This window comes from Schistocerca serialis, chromosome 1 (genome assembly GCF_023864345.2).
Source record: "Schistocerca serialis cubense isolate TAMUIC-IGC-003099 chromosome 1, iqSchSeri2.2, whole genome shotgun sequence".
NCBI classification, from domain to species: Eukaryota; Metazoa; Arthropoda; class Insecta; order Orthoptera; family Acrididae; genus Schistocerca; species Schistocerca serialis.
Window position 1 is genome coordinate 262,626,915 of NC_064638.1, and position 26,315 is coordinate 262,653,229.

A 26,315-nucleotide genomic window follows, 5' to 3' on the forward strand; every position below is an offset into this window, starting at 1 on the left:
GTGGAGCGTAAATGTATGGTGTGGCGTCACAGGAAATTGCATTGTGAGACCTTAGTTCGTCTCACGCGTCCTAAGTGGACATTTGTACGCACACTTTCTGACAAACATTCTGCCGGTTCTTCTATAATTCGTCAATGTAGTCCTCAGCTCGTGGTCTATTTGCTAACGTTGCTACCTCTGGATCATGGGGTCCCAGGTTCGATTCCCGGCCGGGTTGGAGATTTTCTCTGCCCGAGGACTGGGTGTTTGTTTTGTCCTCATCATTTCATCATCATCCTCATCATTCGTGACTGCGGCTAGATTGGAGTGTGAAAAAAATTGGACTGTGAAAAAAAATTGGGACTTTTTACGGGCACTGGTGACCGGTCAGTTGAGCGCCCCACAAACCAAACATCATCATCATCATCGACAGTGTATGTGGCTCCAACACTACAGTTGCCCAGCTCACTCGCTCTGTGACGCAACACAGATACTGAATGAGAACATTTCTCCCATGGTGGTCAGAACGAAATTCTATTGTCAAATGGCCTGCAAGGTCGCCCGATTTGACTCCTCTCGATTTATTTTTTTGTGGAGCACTCAAAGATGCAGTCTATGACAAAGCCCCAGCTACACCAGATGATATGTGTCGTCGAATCGCCAACGCATGCTCTACCATGTCATCCACTGTAATTACATCAGTTCATCGTTCTTCCGAATGGCGATTGCAAATGTACCTTTCAGTGCATGTTATACAGTTTGAACACATGCTTAAATAAAGGATAAAGGTACTTTTTGGAAGACACAATTTATGTCATGTGATTTGGGTGGTTACCAAATCATTGTTAGCAAATTGTTTATTTCATTTACATGTCTATGAAATTGCATTGCAATGTCAAATAAGTCGTAGCTAAGGATGGTGTGGGGGGGGGGGGGGGGGAGGGCGGGGCAGGATGCACCTGTATGGAGATGACCCGAGTAGGAGTAATTTTTTTCTATAACTAAACACTGTTGCTTCTTTCTTTTCATTAAAATTCTATTCGTGATCTCGAGACTAGGTAGAATATTGACACAAGTATATTGTCTGTGTATCTACAGTAAGCTCACCCCAGTCAAGTTTGCGGAAAGAGGGAAAAGACTACTTCCGGGCGATGATTGGCGATGCGGGATGCGCCTCGTACAGTACTGACAACTCTGTTTTCGTGCTGATTATCTGTTATAGTAGAAATAGCTCATGTAAAGGACTCTCACGTTTAAATTGTGCTACAATATGGCAACAACAAGCCGTACGGTTCATGTAATACACCGTGCCGCAGCTATTGGCGTGCAGTGCAGTGGCAGTGCATGGCGTTGTTGCACTGTTGCACAACTCCCAATAATTTTACAATTCGGAAATTTCCTTCAAAAACGCAACTGGGCTCAAAGCAAACTCAAGGGGCTTGCTGTCCTACGGCGTCTCTTTGGCGCACAGCGCGACCCATTTGACTTGAAACAGGGTCGAGAACAGCCTGCTGTTGCTGGCTCTGCGATGACTTCATTGGGTGTTGGAGTCAACTAGAAACAGTTCCAAATGCTCCACAAGGTAGCATCGCTCTATGAGGAACACGTCTCCACGCATTCAGTCCTCCCACAATGTTAATTTTGTAGCTGCTAGGGTACGCCACTCACAATATATTCAATATTGATATTTCAGAAGCAATCATAACAGTTTTGCTTCTTTCACATCATTCACAAGTGAATCATTTCAAGAGTGTGTTATAAAAGAGCCGAAGAGATATATTGCAAGAAACTAAAGCCAAGATAAGTGGATAGGATAGTTTGATAATTTGTAACAAAATATATCAGTACCGAACACATGATTACTGTTGCTTCAGGAACTGTGATATAATTCAGGCTGAAAAATCAGCCACCAGTCGCATTTGAAAAGATTCTCGTTTTGTTTTGGCTAGCATAAGCTATCTATTTACAAAAACTGTATCAGAAATATTTCTTACATGTCCGTGTGTGGGCAGCAACTCACTTACATAAGTCATAACAAAAGTGGTATTAATCACTGTCAATTAACCATAGCATGCTCAGCTCGTTCATGCAATCAGTACCACCACAGTCTCGATTTCGTTGCCTACTGCGCCAGCAGCGCGCCATGTGGCCAGTAAGTTTGTTCAGTGCGATCGTGAAAGTGAATAGTGGTTGACATTTTCAACTTTTGTAGTCCTGTCTTCCTCAGTTGCGTGTAATATTACGGTATATTGATAATTTTTACTTATGGACCGTCTGACAGCAACTGAATAAAACACAATTTTAGTGCCATACGTGTTTCGCCTTTATGTTCTGCAAGGCATCATCAGTGGCAGGTTGCGTGGACAATTTCTTACATATTACGGTCCTGTTGCATTTTTGGTATTGTTCTTCTTCTTATGAATGACAATTTACGGTTTTTTCCCACATTCCACAGCACCGTGAACTGAACGCTTGTTTCAATGCTATGTTTTGGTTTGAAACAAACGTTCTGTTCAAAAATGGTTCAAATGGCTCTGAGCACTATGGGACTTAACATCTGAGGTCATCAGTCCTCTAGAACTTAGAACTACTTAAACCTAACTAACCTAAGGACATCACACACATCCATGCCCGAGGCAGAATTCGAACCTGCGACCGTAGCAGTTGCGCGGTTCCAGACTGAAGGGCCTAGAACCGCTGGGCCACTCCGGCCGACACATTCCGTTCAAATACAAGAAAACATTGCTGTCATGCGTGACAATGTGACTGTAAGCACCAGAAAATCGGTTCGCCGACGAGCTCAGCAATTGAATTTATCACCAAGTTCACTGCATGATATCCTTTCAAAAGATCCAAAAATGCGTGTGTACAAGATTCAATTTAGACAACAGCTGAAGCCCGCAGACTGCGGCAAAACACTTCGATTTGCTGAGTGGATCTTGGCTCAACAAGCGGAGAACAAGAACTTAATACAAAGAATATTTTCTCAGATGAGGGGCATTTCCACCTCAGTGGGTACATCAATAAGCAGAACCGCAGAATATGAGGTAACGAAAATCCGCGAATGACTGTGGAAGATGAGATGCATCTACAACGCATAACTGTGTGGTGTGGGTTCTGGGCAGGAGGAGTGATCGGCTCGTACTTTTTTGAAAATGATGTGGGAGCTGCCGTCACCGTGAACGGCTTTCTGTCTGGTTTTTTTTTTTGATGAAAATGACGATTTTTGGTGTGAACAAGATGGTGCGGCATGTCACACGTCCCATGAAATGATTGTTCTGCTGAATGAAAAGTCTCCTCAAAAAATTATCGCTTTGTGGGGATTTGTGAAATCAAAAGTGTACATGAACAAATAAAAAACAAGATACCAATCGCAGGATGAAAATAAAAGGATTATTAACGGCATCCCAGCAGATATTTGTGCCACGTCATCGAGAACTTCAATGAACGCACTGCTCATTGCACGCGGCCTTGGGTGCTCATAAGAAGGATATAATTTTTCCATACATAAATGGGAGAGGTTACTCTATGTGTTTGTAAAAAATAATTGCATTTTAAATAAATTTTGTATATTCTATAGTACTTTAATATTCGTCTCTACTTTCCGGACACCATCTATTTAATATTTGAAAGTTTGAAGAATAATATTAACATGGTGCACCATTAAAACTTCCTAACTGCTAGGCAAATGTCTCTCCTGAGAACTGCCTGTTTACTGCTGTACGGTGAATATCTCTTTCATTTGCATACATTTAAAGTTAATACGAATATATTAGGAAGTTTCGTTTTAATGTTAATATTAATTGTAGATTTCTTTATCATCTCCTTTCAAGAATGTTAGACTGTCGACATAAGCTAGTTTTCTGAACACCAATTACCTCTAATTAGTTCAAACACTGGCGCTGTACTGTACTTAGTCCAGCGTACATTACATACTAAAAATAATACAGCAACGTGACAACCAGGTTCGGTTAGCAAAAACCATCCATTTTCTAAAGTTACATGAGATGATTTATGACCTATTTGTGCTGGGGTAGCATAAGTTGTATACATAAACCTTAGTAGAAGTGGTACCACAATCCAACGTAACAGTCGCGAGTCGCGACACTCACTGGCGTCACTGCTGTAAAAGTTGTTACTGTTTGACAGCTGGAGCGGCACTAGCGTTCCAAGCGGCGAGAGAGGAGAACTTCAGATGCGTCGTAAGCATAGTGTTTGTTTTGCATCCACTTCCTAAGCGATTTACGAAATATTTGAATTATATTTTTGGCTCCAAGAGTCTGTGTAATATCATAAGACATAGATGTTTCTAAAAATGATTCTACAATAAGTGCAAGTAGGGATAAAACTCATGAATCCAGTGGCGAGTTACAATACATTCGTGAAGAAACATTTGTGACGTTGCATAGAACTGCAGCTTACCACGTTGATATCAACGGAATATAAACACATAGATTCACACATAACAAGCACAGACATGTACCTCTACATGCAGAAGGGATCGACACTCCATATGTCGTTCCATAGGCCTTCTGTGTTTTAGTCATTATCGCCTGTTGCCCCAAGTACCACGTTCACCTTTGTATTATTCTAAATGGAAGAAGCAACTGCCAAATAGTTGGAGAAATATAATGTGAGTGTAAACACCAAGTCCTCAAAGCCAATAACACTATCAGAAGTGCTGACATATGTTAAATTTGCCATTAGAGACTCATCCAATGACATATGCACTAGTTTATCAGTATCAGAGAAATGGTGTACCTTCTGCTTTAAAAGGTGGAACAAAATGTCACTTATCCTACATTTTATTTGTATGTCTTCCACATACCTCTGTAATGTACACACTGACGGAAACATAAAACATTCTGACAAAACCTGTATGCCTGAGTGCTGTAATGTAATAAATTTAGAGTAAACAGCTTAGTTTTGTCTTTCCATCTTGCAGATGGCATTCTACTATGGTTTAACAACAAGCCAAGGGCATCTTTTTTTAAACATTGGGATCCTATTGTCTTCAAAATTTGTTTGTCCTTCTTCACTTGATCCTTCTGATACAGTTTCCGATGCTGTCTGTACTTAAAATGATAGACACTTTTCTTATCCCTCAACAGTTTCGCACGAAGTCTAGTGATCTGCTCATTCTGATACTCCACACTCTTTTTCTAAACACGAATAACTGCACTTAATTTTACCACTTCCTCATCAAAGCAGACGTGAGTTAAGGATTCAGATGAATGTGGCACTGATATATGGGGAGTTGGCTGCTTTTGTGCCATGAGTGTTTTACAGCTTTAGACGGATTGTCGAACGTTTGTGGCAGTCTCCTCTTCATCAGTTGAGGTTGTGTATTTGATACGTAAAATAATGTGGTTAACTGCATTCCCTCACAGGTTTATTATTGTCTGCATTCATGAACTGATTTTGTTCGATATGTAGCGGACAAAACTCATCATTATAAAGGTAAACAGGGTCTTTTCTCACAAGATCTTCTCGTCTGCTATTCATTATCCATTTTGTGCTCCTAAAACGAAACATTAATCATCAATATAAATGTAATTTGCAAACGAATCCTGACGACATGATGATATATACCTCTCAGGGTTCTTAGGAAACCTAAAAAAAGACATATGTAGTCTCTTCTTGTTGTTGTCGCTGAGCTATACTACGCTCCCATTTGCAAAAACCATTCTACAAACCAACATAAACAACCGCTATTCGGTATATTGATAATTTTTACTTATGGACCGTCTGACAGCAACTGAATAAAACACAATTAACGTTTGAAACAGAACCCGTGGTTTCATACTTCCGGATCAACTTCGAGTCTGATGATTCGGTTGAAGCAGCAGTACGTCCAAATGGCACACGCAATTCACGGACGATTGCCATGGGGCTTTCGCTGGTTTTGTAATAACTTTTTATCACTTGGATGCGTTGTTGAGTTGTCATGTAGTCTATGACGAAAATAAACATCAAACAACAATGCTCACCACACAAAAGCTATCAGGCTACTAATGGAAAGGATCGCAGACAACAAACAGGCTGCCAACCGCCATATGACAAAATGAGCAAAATTCAAATTCGTCCTTACCTCCCGGACATCCTTTAGTATCCGTCTGTCACTGCCTTGCAGCACGTTTTTCTGCAAAGTAACATATATAAAGGTCATCTACACTAATTGTAAATACTCTTTTTAGGTTCACATACCAAACATCAAATAAAATAAATACGCCTCGAGAAGTTCATACACGGGACGTAAAAAGTGGATTTCAGCAGAGGAAAGCAAAACAGGCTAAAACTGATGTACTTTACAGCATGTCTGGCGCCATCTTCGAATATGTTACAAAAAGTGATGATAGACGAAGTTCATCAAAAGAAACTGATTCTCACATTGGTACAAGGAATGATTCGGATAATAACGGTTCATCTTCGGAAGACGACAGCGACAGTACACATACGATGAAGAAGACGAATTAGAAAAAAAAAAAGAATACTGAAAACGACTGTGATAATACTGATAATGTTATTACTATCAGAAAGGAATCACTGCAGGACTACATTTGTGACTCGACTTCAGAAGTGGTGGAAACTGAATCCTACAGTCGCCAACCATAAAACTACAAATGCACATCTGGAAAACCCTGGAAAGTGGAAAATTTTGGAAATGAAACTAAAATGGCATAAAGGAATACATGGCGCAGCTTTGAAATTGATGGAGACTGAAGAAGTGAAGTGGAAGCATCTCTTATCAAGGATACTGGCTATAACTTTGTTTCTGGCTAAATAAAACCTAGCATTTCGTAGACTTGATGAAAGACAAGGCTCTACAAATAGAGGCAATTTCTTAGCTCTAGGGAAACTGCTGTCAAAGTATGATGTAGTGTTGAAAGAATACAACTTGAACTTAGAATGTGGTAAATCTGAAAAAGTATCTTATTTGCTGCCAGAAGTACAGACTGAATTTATAAGTGTTTTAACAAACCTCGCAAAATCCAAGCTTTTCAACAAAATTAAATCGTCTAAATGTTAAGGTATTGCATTTGATAGCACAACTGATGTTTTACACAGTGATCTGAAGTGATTCGTTTCGTGAAAACTGTTAATAGGAAGGTGGAATTAAAAGTAGTATTGCTTGAATTTTTCGCTCTAAAAGGAAAACACGCCGCTCATCTTTTTTGTAAGTGACGAAATTCTTAAGAAACTTGAAAATGACAGTTCAGACGTTATGATGTATCGTTCCAAAGGTTATGACAATGCAGTTATTATGAGCGGTGTATATAGAGGAGTACAAGCCATTATAACCCTTTCAGGTACATAAGAAAACTAAAGTGCTAGTGATTAAAATTTTTGTATCTCTGTGGTAACTGGAGGTTTTATAAACAATATATGTTATTATTTCAAACATTTTTATATGTACTGCTAAAAAAAGGAGCTGGGACGTATTTGTCCCTGTGGTCCTTAAAGGACAGTTACAGAACACATTACACTTAATACATAGAAAAATTACAGAGGCTGTGTATAAGTTGTCTATTTGATGTGAAATTCTGCAAAACAGTTTCTGCTTGAAGTAAAGCGTAAATTAACACCACACTGATCACAAATATTGTAAGTGCGATTTTCAACACACTTTGAAGCACAATGAACACATCTCTTCCTTACACCTGATTTTATCATTCGGTGGTCTGGACTCTTTGGATTGCAACTGGTCTGCAACCTCCTTGATGTTTTCACTACTGTTGATAACTTTCTTTGTCGACTTGAATAATTTCCAATTAGATTCCTCGCAATGCATTGTGTGAACTCTAGGGACGATAGTGTTGATTTGAATCCTCATTCTTCTGCCAATTTTGAATATATTAAATACGCATTATTTACACCAATGTCAAGAAGATCAAAGAAAATTCTCAGGTAATACTTAATCTTTGCCTTCCTGTCGATCTCATAAGTCACTTTCTTCTGGTCCATAAGGTCCACCCCTCCCATCCACTTGTTGTACTTTCTTATCATAAGAGGACATTGAACATCGATCTTTTCAGAAGAACCAGACTGACGCCTCTTCACTGTCGTACATATAAATAAAATAAATAAAATTAGTCAGTAGAGAAACTGGCTTGTTATCCATCCATTTGAGGATTGTCAGACCATTGTTACTGAGACTGTATGAATCATCTCTTTTCATTTCCTTGTCTGGAGGGAATGTCTTTGGGATGTTTTTACGATTGGTGCGCACTGTTCCACATGATCTGATACTTTGTAAATCAAGGTAATACTGCAAAGCTGGAGAGTTAAAAAAGCTATCTTTGTAAATTTCACATCCCAGTCTGGATAGTGATTTTGTCAGTTGCAGAATTACTGACTCACCAAACCCTACTTCAGGACCTGAGTTATTTTTTCTTTTTTGCCAGTGTATAAATCACACTCAGATAGGTAGAGAGTATCCGAATCATATCTGCACCACATTTTGAAACCCCATTTGACTGGCTTATTTTTGACATACTGTCGCATAATATTATGTCCTTTGAATCTGATCATATGCTCATCTACAGATTAAGCCCTAGTTGCACTTAGAGATTCCTGGAAGATTTTGTTCAGATGGGTAATTACAGGTCTCACTTTGTATGTGCGGTCTTCCTTTATTGACTGATCTGCATTGTTGGAAAAATGTAAGTACTTTCGAATCTTTTCAAAACGATGTAGTGGCATAATCTGAGCTATATAAAGAACACCTAAATCGGGTTCAGTTGCCCAGCAGCTTCTAATTGTAGGTAAAATATGGTACCCCATTACCAGGTTCATACCAAGAAATGCCTTGATCTCATCTTCATTTGTGTTGAATGCATTGCCTGATTGTTCTGCATACCAAATACTTTCAGGAATTAATATATTATGCACCAAATCTTTTAGGCCAATAATGAAAGAAAAAATTTCAAATGGTTGTGGCATTTGACGATTTTCACTGACACTAACCAAAAGCACTTTCCCAAATTCATGATTCATGTTATCACTGAACTGTCTTGGTTGGTAAGTTCTGTACTATTTAAATTCTGATAAATCTGGAAGGGAATCAGGTATCTCAGCATTTGGTTCTGATATTGCGTCTGTATGTCTTCTTTTGCTAGGTGGGCTACGTATTTCTTTTTCAGGATCTTCTATAATAACATGTTCTCTTTCATCTTCCATATCTCCTTCAATAAAAATTTTATCTTCTTCATCCAGTAACAGATTACCTTCGTCATCACTACTGCAAGCCTCCAAAATCTGCATAACACTTTCATCAGTGATGAAAAATTCTCTTTTTCTGGAGCACATGACCTAAAAGCAGATTTGAAATTATACCAGTACAAATTTTTTCCGCTTATTTAATAAAATGAAAGATAATATATTTTCAACCAAATTTTAAATACCATTCTGCTCGTTTTTTTACGTAATAGTAACGATTTCATGACATTCAAAAACAAGAACACAAATTACCATTGTGGTATACTGGGACAACTATGTCCCAAAGAATGAAAATAAAGATTTCCACTGATAAAATAGAGTTATTTTCTAAATGAATGGTCTAAAGTAAAAGAGAAACTTACTTGAATATACTTTCAAGCTTTGACAGTAAGGCAGAGAACACAATATGCACACAATAAGTGAATAAATTTGTGTGTCTGCTCGAAGTGAGAAGCACCAACAATAACCGACGACTAACGGTAGTTATAGTAATTGTTGCCACCAAAGATGTACGATATTAAAGAAAACAAATATCTCTGCTTCAAGTAGAGCATCTGCAGCACATCAACTGTGATTACAGTCCAATTAGTAAGGTGATTCATATGTGGGACAAATGTGTCCCATGTATGTGAAAGGGTTAAAGCAAAAACCATTAAAGCTGTCTTTATTGGATGTATTGATCATTCAATTAATTTATGTGGGCAACATTCCTTTGCACAGAATGTAGGCTGTCTTGTGTAACATTTTTCGAAACAGGAGAGACCATTTTTATATTTTTTTCTGCTTCCACTAGTCGCTGGGATGTTCTTGTTAAACACAGTAAAACATCTGTAAAAGACTCAACAATGCGTTGGAGTGCTCATTGTGCTGTGGTAAAAGCACTGGTAGAAAATTTTGGTGGGGTTGTCGCTGCAATCAGCGCCGGCTTTAGGGTGGGGCGACTCGGGCGGTCGCCCAGGGCGCCGGGGCCCAAGGGGCGCCACGTACTAAACGCATGAAAAAAAAAATTACAATTTACAATCACCCATTTCGCGAAACTAAAATATTATTCAGTCTCATTCAACATACGTTGCTAATCTCACGAATGCGCGATGAATTCGGGGTAGCAGAAGAGAAATCATGCTGAATGCAATCTTCATATTGTCTGCAACCATCCATGTTTGACGCGGGCTAGCACGGGCTCTACCATAGCGCCTCTCTTATTTGTTTCAAGAACTGCAACAAGGAAGAGCCCATGCAGCCGCACCATCTCTCGTTTACAACAGAAACTACCAGTCGCTCCAAATAAAAGAAAATACAGACTGTGAAATATACATTACATTATGATTTAATTAATACGAATGTATTTATATCGAATATTGGTGACTTAATGACACATGTACATTAATTAATAGATCATGCAATGCGTGCACTGCATTCATAGAGAATTCTCCCTCAACTTACTGAAATAATACAGCGCCACACAATGTTTGTTAGACTGCATATGTTGGCAGCGCTACGATTTGCACCCGCATGTCAGTAATTGTCAGTAAGAGTCGGAGGCAGCGGTAATGTTTTCGTGGCTGAATAATTGTGAGTGAAACGAGTGTCGTGACTGTGTCAACATTTTAATTTTCTGGTAGGTGCGAAAAACATTTTTATCTTTCAGTTCAGGTTTTTTTCTAGTTACGTCTACTGATAGGTGAATTTCTTTATTTGTTATAGATCGAATATTGTGGTCGCGAAATAGAGCAGTGTCCAAGCAATAATTTGTCAAATTATTAAATCATGCCAGAAGAGAAGGAAATGATTAAAAAAAAGCTTTCTGGTTCAGAAAATCGGAAAAGAAAAGCTGAAAAAGAAAAAGTTCTTGAAGAAACTAAAAAGCACATGAATATTTATAAGTACCTTAAAGGAAATTCTAAGGCAAATACTACAGATATTGAATCAAAAGTCCATGTATCAGCAAATATTTCTTCAGACTGTGAACAATTATACACAAAAAATATACAATCACCTATTGAAGGTGATCAAATTGACCAGCGCAGTACATCTTTGCATGAATCCTCTGATATTTCTCCAAGTCAAAATCAACACATGAGATCTGTGGTCGATGAAAGTATCAACGTTCTTGCAATAAAAGAACACAATGTTTCTGATGTAGGTACATGGCCAAAAGTACTTAATGCTAGAGATATAGATCGCATTATAATATGTGGACCCTCACAAGTATGTCTAAATAACTTTCCAAAAGATGAAAATGGGCGTCATTTCTCTTCAACTCATTACACAAGAAAACTATCAAACGAAGAAACTATCAGATGACGGTGGCTAGTTTATTCTGTATCAAACGACAGTGTCTTTTGCTTTTGTTGTCGACTGTTTGATTTAAAGTCAACTACTAATTTGACTACCACTGTGGGTTTCAGAAATTGGAAACATTTAAGTGAAGCTCTGAAACTGCATGAAAATAGTCCTAACCACAAAAAAGCATTTACTCAATGGACTGAAGCTGAAATCAGGTTTAAAGCTGGATTAACTATTGACAAGGAAGAACAAAAGCTAATTTCTAAAGAAAGTTTACGATGGAGCAATGTGCTTCAAAGATTGATGCACATTACTTTGTATTTGGCTGAAAATAATATGTCATTCAGAGGGTTATCAGATAAATTATTTACCCCAAATAATGGAAAATTCTTAGGTCTTGTACAGTTATTGGCAAAGTTTGATCCAATCATGGAAGAGCACGTCAGACTGGCATTGAATGGTGATTTGGCTGACCATTATTGCGGCAAAAATATACAAAATGAATTAATAGAACTCATGGCATCACACGTTATGTCTACAATCGTTTCCCGCATAAAGGGTTCAAAGTATTATGCAATCATAGCTGACTGTACTCCAGATATAAGCCACAAAGAACAACTTTCGATAACTTTAAGATGCGCCGACATAACAGAGGATGGCGTAAGTGTAAAAGAACATTTCATCTCATTTCTGCAAATAGATGATACAACCGGTGAAGGCCTCACAGAAAGCATTTTAAAAACATTGAGTGATCTTGACCTTAACATTAATGACTGCAGAGGACAGGGCTACGATAACGGCGCGAACAAGAAGGGGAAAAATAAAGGCGTCCAGAACAGAATTAAGAAGTTAAATCCACTAGCTTTTTTTGTGCCATGTGGATGCCATAGTTATAATTTGGTATTGTGTGATGCAGCAAAATCGTCAGTAAAATCCGTGACACTGTTCGGAATGTTACAAAAAATGTTTAATCTATTTGCTGGACCGGTAAATAGATGGAAAATTTTGACCGACCATTTGAAGATATACACCCTGAAAAATGTAAGTGACACACGCTGGGAAGCTCGAATTGATAGCGTCAAAGCGGTTCGTTATCAATTATGCGAAATGCATGACGCTTTGGTTTCCTTGGCCGATGCTACTGAACACAGCGATGCTGCGGTGTCACACGAAGCGACAACACTAGGAGGACAATTAAAAGACTTCAGCTTCATTGTTTCTCTCGTGACATGGTATGATGTTCTGTTTCAAATTAACGTTGTGAGTAAAGCAAGTCAGTCACCCACAATCAACTTTGTCGAGTTTATGGGAATCCTTGACAAATGTTGCTCCTATTTGGAAACATATAGACAAACAGGTTTCGAACAAGCTATTGTAACAGCAACTGAACTGGCTTCGGATCTTGATATGCAGCCATTATTTAAACCACAATTGCGATTAAGACGTATTAAACGCAGGCCGGGTGAAGAGGCTGTTGATGATCAAATAACTGACCCAAAAAAGCAGTTTAAAGTAGAGTTTTTCAGTGCACTGTTGGACACCGTGCACATATCCATGAAAGAAAGATTTGAACAGATGCAAGAATTTTCTGCGACGTGGAGTTTCTTGTTTGACATTTAAAAAAATCAAAATAAAGAAGAACTAATACAATGCTGTTCTAAATTACAAGAAAAGTTAACTGTCAACATGAAGTCAGATATTGATGGAAATTTGCTGTGCGACGAAATTTTAGGCCTGCAACACTATCTCGAAGACAGCCAGGCAACGCCTATTGAAGCCTTAAACTTCATAAAAAAGCATAATCTTCAAGAGTTATATCCCAACATCTGGATAACGTTACGTATTTTGCTAACAATACCAGTGACTGTCGCAAGCGGCGAACGCAGTTTTTCCAAACTGAAGTTGATAAAAACGTACATGCGGTCTACAATGTCTCAAACAAGACTAACCAGTTTGGCCTCACTGTCCATTGAAAATGAAGTTGCAGAAAACCTGGACTTTGCTAATCTGATCAGAGACTTTGCCGACAGAAAAGCGAGAAAAGTAAAATTTTAGTCGTTTATAATTGTTTTTCATTAGGCGTAATATGTTTTGTGTTCAGATGACTGACAGAAAATATAGGTTTATAGCTTACAGTTATATTAAATTCAATAAAAATATGGTACCCAATTCAAAATTAGTGTTTTTTCGTTATACATATTACCTTCTATATATAAAAATCAATTGTTGTGTGTTAGTCTCACCAAAACAAAGAAATGGCTTGACCAATTTGAATAATTTTTGTTTTGTTTTGTTCGCTTTAGTACAAGGGTGCTTCAGAAAAGAAAAGAAATATTTGGGATATACGAGCCTGTTTCAACCACATTTTACGCATCTTTTCTTTGTTTGGAACACGCAAAAACAATTTTCTGGAGTTGTTGTAGATGTACAGTGCAGTACTACGTAATATTTTTAGACAATTTCCCAAAACGTGAATGCTCAAACAATATATCACTACTATACTGACTGTTACGGCAGCGACAGCAGCATGCTGGACTGATATCATAGGCTACACAAGTCTCACACGGAGCGTCTTAGCGGGCTTTCAGATTATTTGGATTTCATTTCCATTTTAAAAAATAAAATACTCAAATTTACGATGGAAAAAACCATGTTATGATCATAATTGACGCCATTAACCACTTAAGACGATTTCTAGAAAACAGTCAAATACCGTGTTGCAAAGCACTGCCAGGTTCGCTATTTATACAATAAAGGGCGCCAACTGGACGACTCGCCTGGGGCACCTGGATGGCTAAGGCCGGCACTGGCTGCAATTGACGAATTATGAGACCAACAAGAATATTTTGTCACCAGAGGTGCTGTAATAATCTTAGGCTGCTATATACACTGAAGCGCCAAAGAAACTGGTATAGGCATGCATATTCAAATACAGAGATATACAAACAGGCAGAAAATGGCGCTGCAATCGGCAACGCCAATGTAAGACAAGTGTCTGCCGCTGTTGTTAGATCAATTACTGCTGCTACAATGGCAGGTTATCAAGATTTAAGAGAATTTCAACATGGTGCTATAGCCACAGCATCTCCGAGATACCGGTAGCAATGAAGTGGGGATTTTCCTGTGTGACCACTTCACAAATGTATTGTGAATATCAGGAATCCAGTAAAACATCAGGTCTCCATCATCGCTGCGGTCGGAAATAGATACTGCAAAAACGGTACCAACAATGACTGAAGAGCATTGTTCAACGTGACAGAAGTACATCCCTTTCGCAAATTGCTGCAGATCTCAATGCTGGGGCATCAACAAGTTTCAGCATGCTAATCATTCAATGAAACATCATTGACATGTGCTTTTGGAGCCAAAGGCCCACTCGTGTACCTTGATGATTGCACGACACAAAGCTTTACACCTCACATGGGCCCGTCAACCCCGACATTGGACTATTGATGACTGGAAACATATTACCTAGTCGGACAAGTCTTGAAGTCTTGTTTCAAATTGTATCAAGTGGATGAATGTGTACGGGTGGCGGGGGGGGGGGGGGGGGCGGTATGGAGACAAACTCATGAATCTGTGGACATTGCAGGTCAGCTGGTGACTTTCAAGCTGGTGGAGGCTCTATAATGGTGTGGGGCATGTGCAGTTGGAGTGATACAGGGCCCCTGATATGTCTAGATACGACTCTGACAGGTGACATGTATGTAAGCATCCTATCTGATCGCCAGTATCCATTTATGCCCATTGGGCGATTCCAGCAGGACAATGCGATACCCCACACGTCCAGAATGGTTACAGAATGGCTCCAGGAACACCCTTCTGAGCATATCTGGGATGCCTCACAATGTGCTGTTCAGAAGAGATTTCCACCACCTTGTACTCTTACAAATTTATGGACAGCCCTGCAGGATTGATGGTGTCAATTCCCTCCAGCACTGTTTCAGACATTAGTCAAGTCCATACCACGTCCTATTACAGCACATGCTCGCGGGGGCCCTACGCGATATTAGGCAGGTGTACCAGTTTCTTTGGCTCTTCAGTGTATAATTTCACATTTCATTGCTATAATAATAGAAATAAATAGAATAATATAAAAACAATAATAAATATAATATAATATTCAATATAATAATAATAAATATAATAATAAAAATAATAAATATAAAATAATAAATAGAATAATATAATAAATAAATAAATAAAATAAACAGAATAATAACAGAAATAGTAAAGGCTTAAGTCTCGATCAGTTATAAAAATAGAGGCACTTCATCTGTATAATGAACAGAAACGAAATCATATTAAAGAAGAGGCAATAAATTTTGCTGTGAAAAACTCGGGAGAATACAACATTCCAATAGAGAGAAGAATTCGTCGTAAAAAATGAATGGCTGGTGAACTAGCTACCGATACAGGAATCACACTGAGGGTAGAGTGTCAAAAGGATATGTTGAAATGTCTTGACCGATTCAGTGTTGAACCCCTAACCATATCAAAGTCCATTCAAGATGTCACGCCATTGTTTGAGGTTATGCAACCAAATACTTTGATTTTGACCAACAAGGACGAGTTGAAATTAGCTGTATCAAAATTCGCTGGTTTTCATGATAAAGTATCAGAAGGAGAACTCCTCTATGAGTTTCCAAGACTGAGAAGGCATTTAAAAGTGGCAAATGTTGCAGCTTCTGATTGGACATGTCTTCACTTCTTGAAATTTATAGTGGAATGGGATTTTTAAGTTTCTTTTCCAAAACTTATGCCTACTCAAAAGACAATTTGTGTATCAGTTGGTTCATGTGAGAGGAGCTTTACTAAATTGAAAGTAATTAAAAATTACTTACGATTAACAATGAGCAACATGAAGCTAAATAATCCTGGCATGTTAACTACTGAACATGAGGCAACACAAAATATTAATTTTGAAGATGTAATATCAGAGTTGGCTGTTAAGCCTAGAAATCAAATTCTGGTATTTGTGTCTGGCTTTAGCAAATAGTTTTGTGAAGAATGTATGTAAATGTATAGAGTATAATATGATATACTAATTTAGTGTACAATACTATATGCTAATGTATAATGCATAATAAAAGTGGTGGTGTTGTTGTGACCTTCAGTCCTGGGACTGGTTTGACACAGCTCTCCATGCTACTCTATCCTGTACAAGCCTCTTCATCTCTGAATAACTACTGCAACCTATGTCCTTCTGAATCTGTTTAGTGCATTCATCTCTTGGTCTCTCTGTACGGTTTTTACCCTCCATTCTTCTCTCAAATACTAAATTGGTGATCCCTGAATGCCTCAGAATGTGCCCTACTGACCGAACTCTTCTTCTAGTCAAGTTGTGCCACAAATTCCTCTTCTCACCAATTCTTTTCAATACCTCCTCATCAGTTACGTGATCTACTCATCTAATCTTCAGCATTCTTCTGTAGCACCACCTTTCGAAAGCTTCTATTCTCTTCTTGCCTACACAATTTATCGGCCATATTTCACTTCCATAGATGGTTACACTCTATACAAATACTTTTAGAAAAGACTTCCTGACATTTAAATCGATACTCGATTTTAACAAATTTCCCTTCTTCAGAAACTCTTTTCTTGCCTTAGCTAGTCCACATTTTATATCCTCTGTACTTCAACCATCATTAGCTATTTTTCTCCCCATTTACTACATTAAGTGTCTCATTTGCCAATCTAATTCCCTCAGCATCACTTGATTTAATTCAACTACATTCCATTATCCTAGTTTTGCTTTTGTTGATCTTCATCTTATATCCTCCTTTTAAGACACTGTCCATTCTGTTCAACTGCTCTTCTCAGTCCTTTGCTGTCTCTCATAGAATTACATCATCATCGGCAAACTTCAAAATTTTTATTTCTTCTCCATGGATTTTATTTCCTACTCAAAATTTTTCTTTTGTTTCCTTTACTGCTTGCTCAATTATGCAGACTGAATAACATCAGGGAGAGGCAACAACACTGTCTCGCTCCCTTCCCAATCACTGCTTCCCTTTCACGCCACTTGACTATTTATAACTGCCATCTGGTGTCTGTACATATTGTAAATAATCTTTCGCTCCCTGTATTTTACACCTGCACATTTGAAAGAGAGTATTCCAGTCAACATTGTCAAAAGCTTTCTCCAAGTCTACAAATGCTAGAAACGTAGATTTGCCTTTCCTTAACCTATCCTCCAACATAGGTCGTAGGGTCAGTATTAACTTGTGTGTTCCAACATTTCTATGGAATCCAAACTCATCTTCCCCGAGGTCGACTTCTACCATATTTTCCATTCGTCTGTAAAGAATTCATGTTAGTATTTTGCGGCCATGACTTATTAAGCTGATATGGTGATTTTCACACCTGGCAACACCTGCTTTCTTTTGGATTGGAATTATTATATTCTTCCTGAAGTCTGAGGGTATTTCGCCTGTCTCATACATCTTGCTCACCATATGGAAGAGTTTTGTCATGGCTGGCTCTCCCAAGGCTGTTGGTAGCTCTAATGGAATGTTGTCGACCCTGGGGCCTTGTTTCGACTTAGTTCTTTCAGTGCTCTGTCAAATTCTTCACGCAGTATCATATCTCCAATTTCACCTTCATATGCATCCTCTTCTACTTCCATAATATTTCCCTCAAGTACATCACCCTTGTATAGACCCTCTATATACGGAGTGAATCGGCCATATACTGTGCAAACATGACGTAAAGGTGATTTTCAAACCAACAAGGAAGATCAAAGAGGAAAAAAGGGACCCACTTGCAATGTCGGGAATATACCTCATACCATGCACATGTGGAAAAGTTTATGTCGGAATAACTGGATGATCAATCAACACCAGGATCAAAGAACATAAGCGACATTGCAGGTTGGGGCAGGTGGAGAAATCACATGCTGAGTGAGACCAACCACGTAACAAAATTTGCTGACACTGAAGTTCTGGCTGTAGAGAAGCACTATCACACTCACTTGTTCAGAGAAGTTGTAGAAGTACGAAAACACGGGAATAGCTTCAATAAGACATAAGAAAGCCTTAAGGTAAATGGATCCTGGCTTCCTGTTCTGCAGTGAATAACCATCACAGGTAGCAAGAGGAGAACCACACCAGAAATGAGCGTGGAGAAGCCCTCTGATTTTGGCGCACCAGGTACATATAGCCTGCGGCCGTGAGCTAGGCTCCAGTTCACCACCGGCAATGGAGGGTGAAACTTTGATAATACCAACCACTCGTACTGGTGAAACATCAGTGAAATCATAAGACAAACATTGGCCGAAGAACCCGAGACAGCAGCCAATAGGCAGTTTGTCATACTTCTTCCGTCTTTCTGCTTTCTCTTTTTTTTTTGTGTAGGATGGGTTTTCCATCTGAGCTCTTGATATTCATACAGGTGGTTCTCTTTTCTCCAAAGGTCTCTCTAATTTTCCTGCAGGCAGTATCTATCTTACCACTAGTGGTATATATTTCTACATTCTTACATTTGTCCTCTAGCCATCCCTGCTAAGCCATTTTGCACTTCCTGTTGATCTCATTTTTCAGACGTTTGTATTCCTTTTCGCTTGCTTAATTTTCTGCATTTTTAGATTTTATACTTTCATCAGTTAAACTCAATACATCATCTGTTACCCAAGGATTTCTACTAGCCCTCATCTTTTTACCTACTTGATGCTCTGCTGCCTTTACTATTTCATCTCTCACCGTTACCCATTCTTCTTCTACTGTATTTCTTTCTCCTGTTCTTGTCAACCATCTCCTAATTCTATCTCTGAAACTCTCTACAACCTCAGGTTCTTTCATTTCATTTAGGTCCCATCTCCTTAACTTTCTATCTTTTTGTCGTTTCTTCAGTTTTAATCTACAGTTCATAACCAATAAATTGTGATCAGAGTCCACATCTGCCCCTGAAAATGTCTTACAATTTAAAACCTGGTACCTAAATCTCTCTCTTACCATTATATAATCTATCTTAAACCTCTCAGTGTCTCCAGACCTCTTCCACATATACAACTTTTTTTCATGATTCTTAAACCAAGTGTTAGCTATGATAAAGTTATGCTCTGTGCAAAATTCTAGCAGACAACTTCCTCTTTCATTCCTTAACCCCAGTCCATATTCACCTACCACTTTCCCTTCTCTCCCTTTTCCTACAGTCTAATTTCAGTCCCTCATGACTATTAAATTTTCATCTCCCTTAACTATCTGAATAATTTCTTTTATCGCATCACACATTTCTTCGATCTCTTCATTGTCTGCAGAGCTAGTTAGCATATAAACTTGTACTACTATGGTAGGTGTGGGTTTCATGTCTATCTTGGCTACAGTAACGCGTTCACTATGCTGTTATTATCCGCATTCCTATTGTTTCATCAATTATTAAACTTACTCCTGCATTACCGTTATTTGTTTTGTTTTTGTAACCCTGTAGTCACCTGACCAAAAGTCTTGTTCCCCCTGCCACCGAACTTCACTAATTCCCATGATTCTAACTTTCAGATAGGCACAACAAAAACACTGCCACAAATAAAAGATTTTTGGCCATTAACGCCTTCATCAACAATAGAGACAACTGCAACCACACTGCAAGCAGCAGCACCAGTGCATGATGGGAGTGGCGACTGAGTGGTGGTAAGGATGGTGACTGGGCAGGGAGGGGAGGGATAGAATGATGGGGGTGGCCAACAGTGAAATGCTGCAGGTTAGATGGTGGTCAGGGGAGAGGTGGGGAGGGGGGAGGCAGAAGTATCGGGAAAGGAGAGAAGTAAAAAGACTGAGTGTGATGGTGGAATGACGGCTGTGTAGTGCTGGAATGGAAACAGGGAAGGGGATGTATGGGTGAGGACAGTGACTAACAAAGGTTGAGGCCAGGAGATTATGGGAACGTAGGATGTATTGCAGGGAAGGTTCCACCTGCGCAGTTCAGAAAAGCTGGTGTTGGTGAGAAGAATCCATATGGCACAGGATGTGAAGCAGTCATTGAAATGAAAGCTGTTCCCATTCTAGTGCCTATCTGTGACTCAGCATCTCCACTATATGGTGAGTAGTAACTTTCCTTTTGATAACACTGGAACTTTAACCTATCCATTTCCCTTTTTAAATTTTCTGACCTACCTGCCCGATTAAGGGATCTGGCATTCCATGCTCATCCGTAGAACCCTTGTTTTGTTTCTACTGATCACGACATGCTCCTGAGTAGTCTCCGCCCAGAGATCTAAATGGGGGACTATTTTACCTCCAGAATATTTTACCCAAGATCACACCATCATATTTTAACCATACAGTAAAGCTGTATGCCCCTGGGAAAAATTATGGCTGTAGTTTCCCCTTGCTTTCAGCCATTCGTAGTACCAGCACAGCAAGGCCGTTTTGGTTGATTTTACAAGGCCACATCAGTCAATCATTCAGACTGTTGCCCCTGCAGATGTTGAAAAGGCTGCTGCCCCTCTTCAGGAACCACATGTTTGATGGTACTATTACAATAATAGTACTATTATATAGTAATATATGATAAAAGTACTATAATATATTCAATTTGAAGATTAATGACTCTAAGGCTTTTATTTCACTTACTTAAATTCATACTTAACATGTATCTAGTTTTGAAGAGTTTGCATTAGCCTGCATTCACAGTGGCATCGACAACAGTCGTCCGACTCCATCACCAGAGGTCTCCCGATAACATGGGCCAACAGCATGGTCACAGTGCGTCCGATCTCCTCCATCAGTTTGTGGAAGGGTCAAGGTTAGATTAGATTAGAATCTATTCCATGCATGAAGTAGGTTAGATTTTAACCTCCTAGAGTGGGAGATGAAATGGGAGATAAGATACTGCGTGAAGAGTTTGACAGAGCACTGAAAGACCTGAGTCGAAACAAGGCCCCGGAAGTAGACAACATTCCATTAGAACTACTGATGGCCTTGGGAGAGCCAGTCATGACAAAACTCTACCATCTGGTGAGCAAGATGTATGAGACAGGCGAAATACCCACAGACTTCAAGAAGAATGTAATAATTCCAATCCCAAAGAAAGCAGGTGTTGACAGATGTGAAAATTACCGAACTATCAGTTTAATAAGTCACAGCTGCAAAATACTAACGCGAATTCTTTACAGAGGGAAGATCAGTTTGGATTCCGTAGAAATGTTGGAACACGTGAGGCAATACTAACCTTACGACGTATCTTAGAAGAAAGATTAAGAAAAGGCAAACCTACGTTTCTAGCATTTGTAGACTTAGAAAAAGCTTTTGACAACGTTAACTGGAATACTCTCTTTCAGATTCTGAAGGTGGCAGGGGTAAAATACAGGGAGCGGAAGGCTATTTACAATTTGTACAGAAACCAGATGGCAGTTATAAGAGTCGAGGGGCATGAAAGGGAAGCAGTGGTTGGGAAAGGAGTGAGACAGGGTTGTAACCTCTCCCCGATGTTATTCAATCTGTATATTGAGCAAGCAGTAAAGGAAACAAAAGAAAAATTCGGAGTAGGTATTAAAATTCATGGAGAAGAAGTAAAAACTTTGAGGTTCGTCGATGACATTGTAATTCTGTCAGAGACAGCAAAGGACTTGGAAGAGCAGTTGAACGGAATGGACAGTGCCTTGAAAGGAGGATATAAGATGAACATCAACAAAAGCAAAACGAGGATAATGGAATGTAGTCAAATTAAATCGGGTGATGCTGAGGGGATTAGATTAGGAAATGAAACACTTAAAGTAGTAAAGGAGTTTTGCTATTTAGGGAGTAAAATAACTGATGATGGTCGATGTAGAGAGGATATAAAATGTAGGCTGGCAATGGCAAGGAAAGCGTTTCTGAAGAAGAGAAATTTGTTAACATCGAGTATAGATTTAAGTGTCAGGAAGTCGTTTCTGAAAGTATTTGTATGGAGTGTAGCCATGTATGGAAGTGAAACATGGACGATAACCAGTTTGGACAAGAAGAGAATAGAAGCTTTCGAAATGTGGTGCTACAGAAGAATGCTGAAGATAAGGTGGGCAGATCACGTAACTAATGAGGAGGTATTGAATAGGATTGGGGAGAAGAGAAGTTTGTGGCACAACTTGACTAGAAGAAGGGATCGGTTGGTAGGACATGTTCTGAGGCATCAAGGGATCACAAATTTAGCATTGGAGGGCAGCGTGGAGGGTAAAAATCGTAGAGGGAGACCAAGAGATCAATACACTAAGCAGATTCAGAAGGATGTAGGTTGCAGTAGGTACTGGGAGATGAAGAAGCTTGAACAGGATAGAGTAGCATGGAGAGCTGCATCAAACCAGTCTCAGGACTGAAGACCACACAACAACAACAGAGTGGGATGGATATCATGACACCTCTGTGATTGGAGATGAGTGCTGCAGTGCGACGTTTGCTATTAAAAAGATGCTGAATGCAAGTAAATAAGCTATATCTGTCTCGAAAATATGTGGCAAGTACTACACACTCTGTCATCAGTTATTGAAATTACCAGACAAGTTTAGTGAATACATGAGATGAAGGAAAAATGTCATCCCAGAAAAGTTAGAAATGCTTTAATTTTGTGACACCACTTTCCTTCTACCACCAACGATTAGCATCAGAAGGAGCCACTATCTTTGAATTTGACATCCCAGTCTTGATGCTCTTCATATTTATACGTGTATATTATGAAAATATGTAGTTTCAATGAGATGCTGTGTTAAGGATCTCTCCCAAGCATGTTGTTCCAAGTACAGTTTATTATGCTACAGTGGTAGCATGTGAACATCTGTGGTTTGCCAATGAGGTTATGGGCACATAGTGGTAACGTCACATGGTAAAGTAGATGCTGTTTCTCATTATATGATGCACAGATAAAATTTATCTGTGAGTAAGCTTCTGTTATCTAATTAATGAAAGACAGATTTGTCCTTTCATAGCTGCTTACTTTCTTATAAAAATTGTGAAAATTAATGCAATACTGGCAGAATATTCAGATAATCAGACTAGTACAAGAAACTTCCATGCTCTTTAAACACTTGCTGGTGGCAGAATTTTAATAAAGGAAGTCATCTATGTCACAGTGTCTATAGTGCACTTGCACAAAGCATGGCTTCAAAATTTGCTACAGAATACATTTAACATTTTATAGTATTTGTGGTGCAATAGTAAAGATATTACCTTTTAAATTAGTCTGTGTGGCAACATTCAACATCACACACAAGAACTCTGAAACTGCACTTTTCTGATCATGGTATAGCAGGGTACAGTCCTCAGTACTAGAAAGATTTAACAGCCAGATGTCATATACCGAAGTGTCACGTCTATTTTTACTTGAGCCAGAATTGCGTCATTAATGCAAGTATCAGATTTTTTAACATCGCTCGTATCACATCTCTACAAGTACTTGAAATTAGCTTTTGTTATCCAAAAGTGTTTCAAGTATTTGTCTTCGGCTTTACATATTCAAGATGATTAGTGGTGACCCTGAAAAGCAAGGTTACAAACACTTTGTTGCTGAATTTATTTGATGTTGTGCGGACACATGTTAATCAACCTTTAATGACTGTCATTTAGCATGCACCTGAAAGATAAATAAAGTTTAGAATAAGATATTCTGTACACATAAACCACTGAAAAGTGGACACCACATTAGCAAATCACTTCATGTAACAGAATCACCAGCCCCTATTGTCGACTGAAGCCTACACATTTAGGTGATGAGATCGGCTATAGTGTGACTGCGCTCATAGTGGTGAATAGATTTGAAAATATCAGCCATCTTCAGCCGATGTTGGTCATCGGCGGAATCCACCAATATCGGTGCCACTGTGACTGCAGTGTTTTAGTGGGGTGACACCGCCGATACCTGCCCCAGGTGCCAACCATGCTTGCTATGCCACTGGACAGTATGTATTGCACATAGCTGGTGACACTGTCACTACACGCATTTACGTTCAACATGAAACAATGATTTGTTAAGAAGAATATTTATTTTGTGATGTGCAGGCGGTCACCAAAGTATTTTTCATAAAATGTTTAACTCAATGAATGTATCTCATATGATATAATTTAGAGCAGTGTAGGTACAGACAGTTGTCCGACAGCATGTATTTTTACCTCTAAGAACACACAGGCACATACAGGAAAAGATAGGTCAAATCTTCCATTTATCATTTAGATATTTAATACAGTAGTTGCTTTTTGTAGTGTATAAGATATCTTTATTTTTGAGGAATGAACAGTTGATTTCTCTGTTTCAGCACACGTAAATCTGGGAGGATACACAAATATGAAATAGTTTTCCTAAGCCCTTTGTGATACACTATATTCTAGCCTATGTCATATTTCCACATACAACATTCGTAGGTGAAGCTGCATTTAGGTCATAAGTTGGTTCAAGGGGAAATGAAGCTTTATTCTCGAGTGTACACCTACCTAACGTTATACAACTATGCAGCCTGGTCCGAAATGCTGGCTTGGCAGTGTTTGCATCAAAAATTCCATTTCCAGCCGCCATGCTCTCACGTTCTAGGACATTTATCAAATTTTTTTATGACGTGTCAGTGTAACATTAGCAAACGCTATACCACTGTAACTGTCTCCTCAGTTGCACTTATACGGTTCAATTAATTAAAAAAACAGAACATACTTCACTATCTTAGTTGATACCAGCACTAAAAAGATTAACACTTTCACTGCGGCATCGGTGCAGACGGGCAACTCTCCAGTGCGGCCCGGCAAGTGCCAGTCTGGGCTGGTAACGCTAAAGTGCGGGCCGGTAACGCTCTGAAATGGCAGGCACCGCTCGGAGCCGACGCTCCTCAGCACACCTGAGCTACAGGCTGACGTCAAGACCTTGTAAGATCTGTAGGATTATGTTCTATACTGACCTAATGGCGGCACCTTAGGTACATTACTTCAAATAAGCTTAGACTATATCGTGGTCACAGGCGTCATTGAGATGTTCGTGATTTGTTGATAATGTAACAAAAAAAACAATTTGATTCTAAAACGCATATTCTTAAGAAGGAAAAAAAAGGTAAAAGGAAACTGGATTCATTTGAAATTATATTTACTTTAAGTGCGCATTTTTAAGATTGACTCTGACAGAGGTCGTCAATTTAGTAGCATGTTTGCTCCAGGGGTGAGAGAATTAGCTGTCAACATTTATCATAGACGCCCAGGGGACGCCCGGATGTGTAGAAATTAGTAAGCGAAACACTTTTCCTGCTCCTTTTCACATTGGAAGGTCCATTAACCGCCATTACGAACAATATACGTTCGATAGCTTACCACAAAAAACAAAAGTTTACACCCTTTGATGCTAGCTTAGACGCTGCAACTAGACTGAGTAATCCGACAATGAGTGCGGACGCTTATAAGCGTCAGCCGTACTGGCTCGTGGCTTGTTGTGATGCTTATAAGCGTCAGCCGCAGCGAAAGTGTTAACCAATCAAAAACATAGGTGCCTCTCGACACTCTACCATTTGCCGAAAACCGCAGTTTGGTGTGTGTGTGTGTGTGTGTGTGTGTGTGTGTGTGTGTGTGTGTGTGTGTGTGTGTGTGTGTGTGTGTGTCACAAAATAAAAGGGGTATCTTATGTGACTCACCCACCCCATATACAATTTTCTGCCACTGTGAGTTTTAAATAAACCTGTAACGTTGCACTGCTTAATAATCAGGTGCTTCTCCTTCCGTATATATGTACATAAAATGACAGAAACGTGTGCTCCATGGTTTGGCTGGGTGTACGGGCAGTTGCTCCACCTTGTTGGAAGTAATGCACATGGAATAACTCAAAATATTGCCACCAGAACTTATAACACCTTCATCTAACATTTGCAGATCATTAGTATTTTTAAGTTCAGCTTTTAT

The 26,315-nt window shown here is 39.1% G+C and overlaps 1 protein-coding gene and 1 pseudogene across 1 annotated transcript; one reads left to right on the forward strand and one right to left on the reverse strand.

Annotated features, from left to right (window-relative positions):
* The first annotated feature begins 6,294 nt into the window (after positions 1-6,294).
* On the forward strand, positions 6,295-7,470 carry LOC126464823 (uncharacterized; annotated as a pseudogene).
* Positions 7,471-7,506: 36 nt separating this feature from the next.
* LOC126464979 (piggyBac transposable element-derived protein 3-like) lies at positions 7,507-8,511 on the reverse strand. Its single transcript, XM_050096276.1, has 4 exons — positions 8,448-8,511; positions 8,131-8,358; positions 7,844-8,039; positions 7,507-7,735 (listed from the first exon to the last, which is right to left on the reverse strand). The coding sequence occupies exons 1-4, from the start codon at positions 8,509-8,511 to the stop codon at positions 7,507-7,509; spliced, it is 717 nt and encodes a 238-aa protein (XP_049952233.1).
* Between the last annotated feature and the right edge of the window lie 17,804 nt (positions 8,512-26,315).

Excerpts from the sequence above, each read along its gene's own strand:
- LOC126464979 (XM_050096276.1), bottom strand. The coding sequence starts at position 8,511 with ATGATCAGATTCAAAGGACATAATATTATGCGACAGTATGTCAAAAAT. Across the intron at positions 8,040-8,130 it reads AGATGATTCATACAGTCTCA|TGAAGAGGCGTCAGTCTGGT; the intron begins GTAACAATGGTC and ends TATGTACGACAG. Across the intron at positions 7,736-7,843 it reads GACATTGGTGTAAATAATGC|TCGACAAAGAAAGTTATCAA; the intron begins GTATTTAATATA and ends AAATTATTCAAG.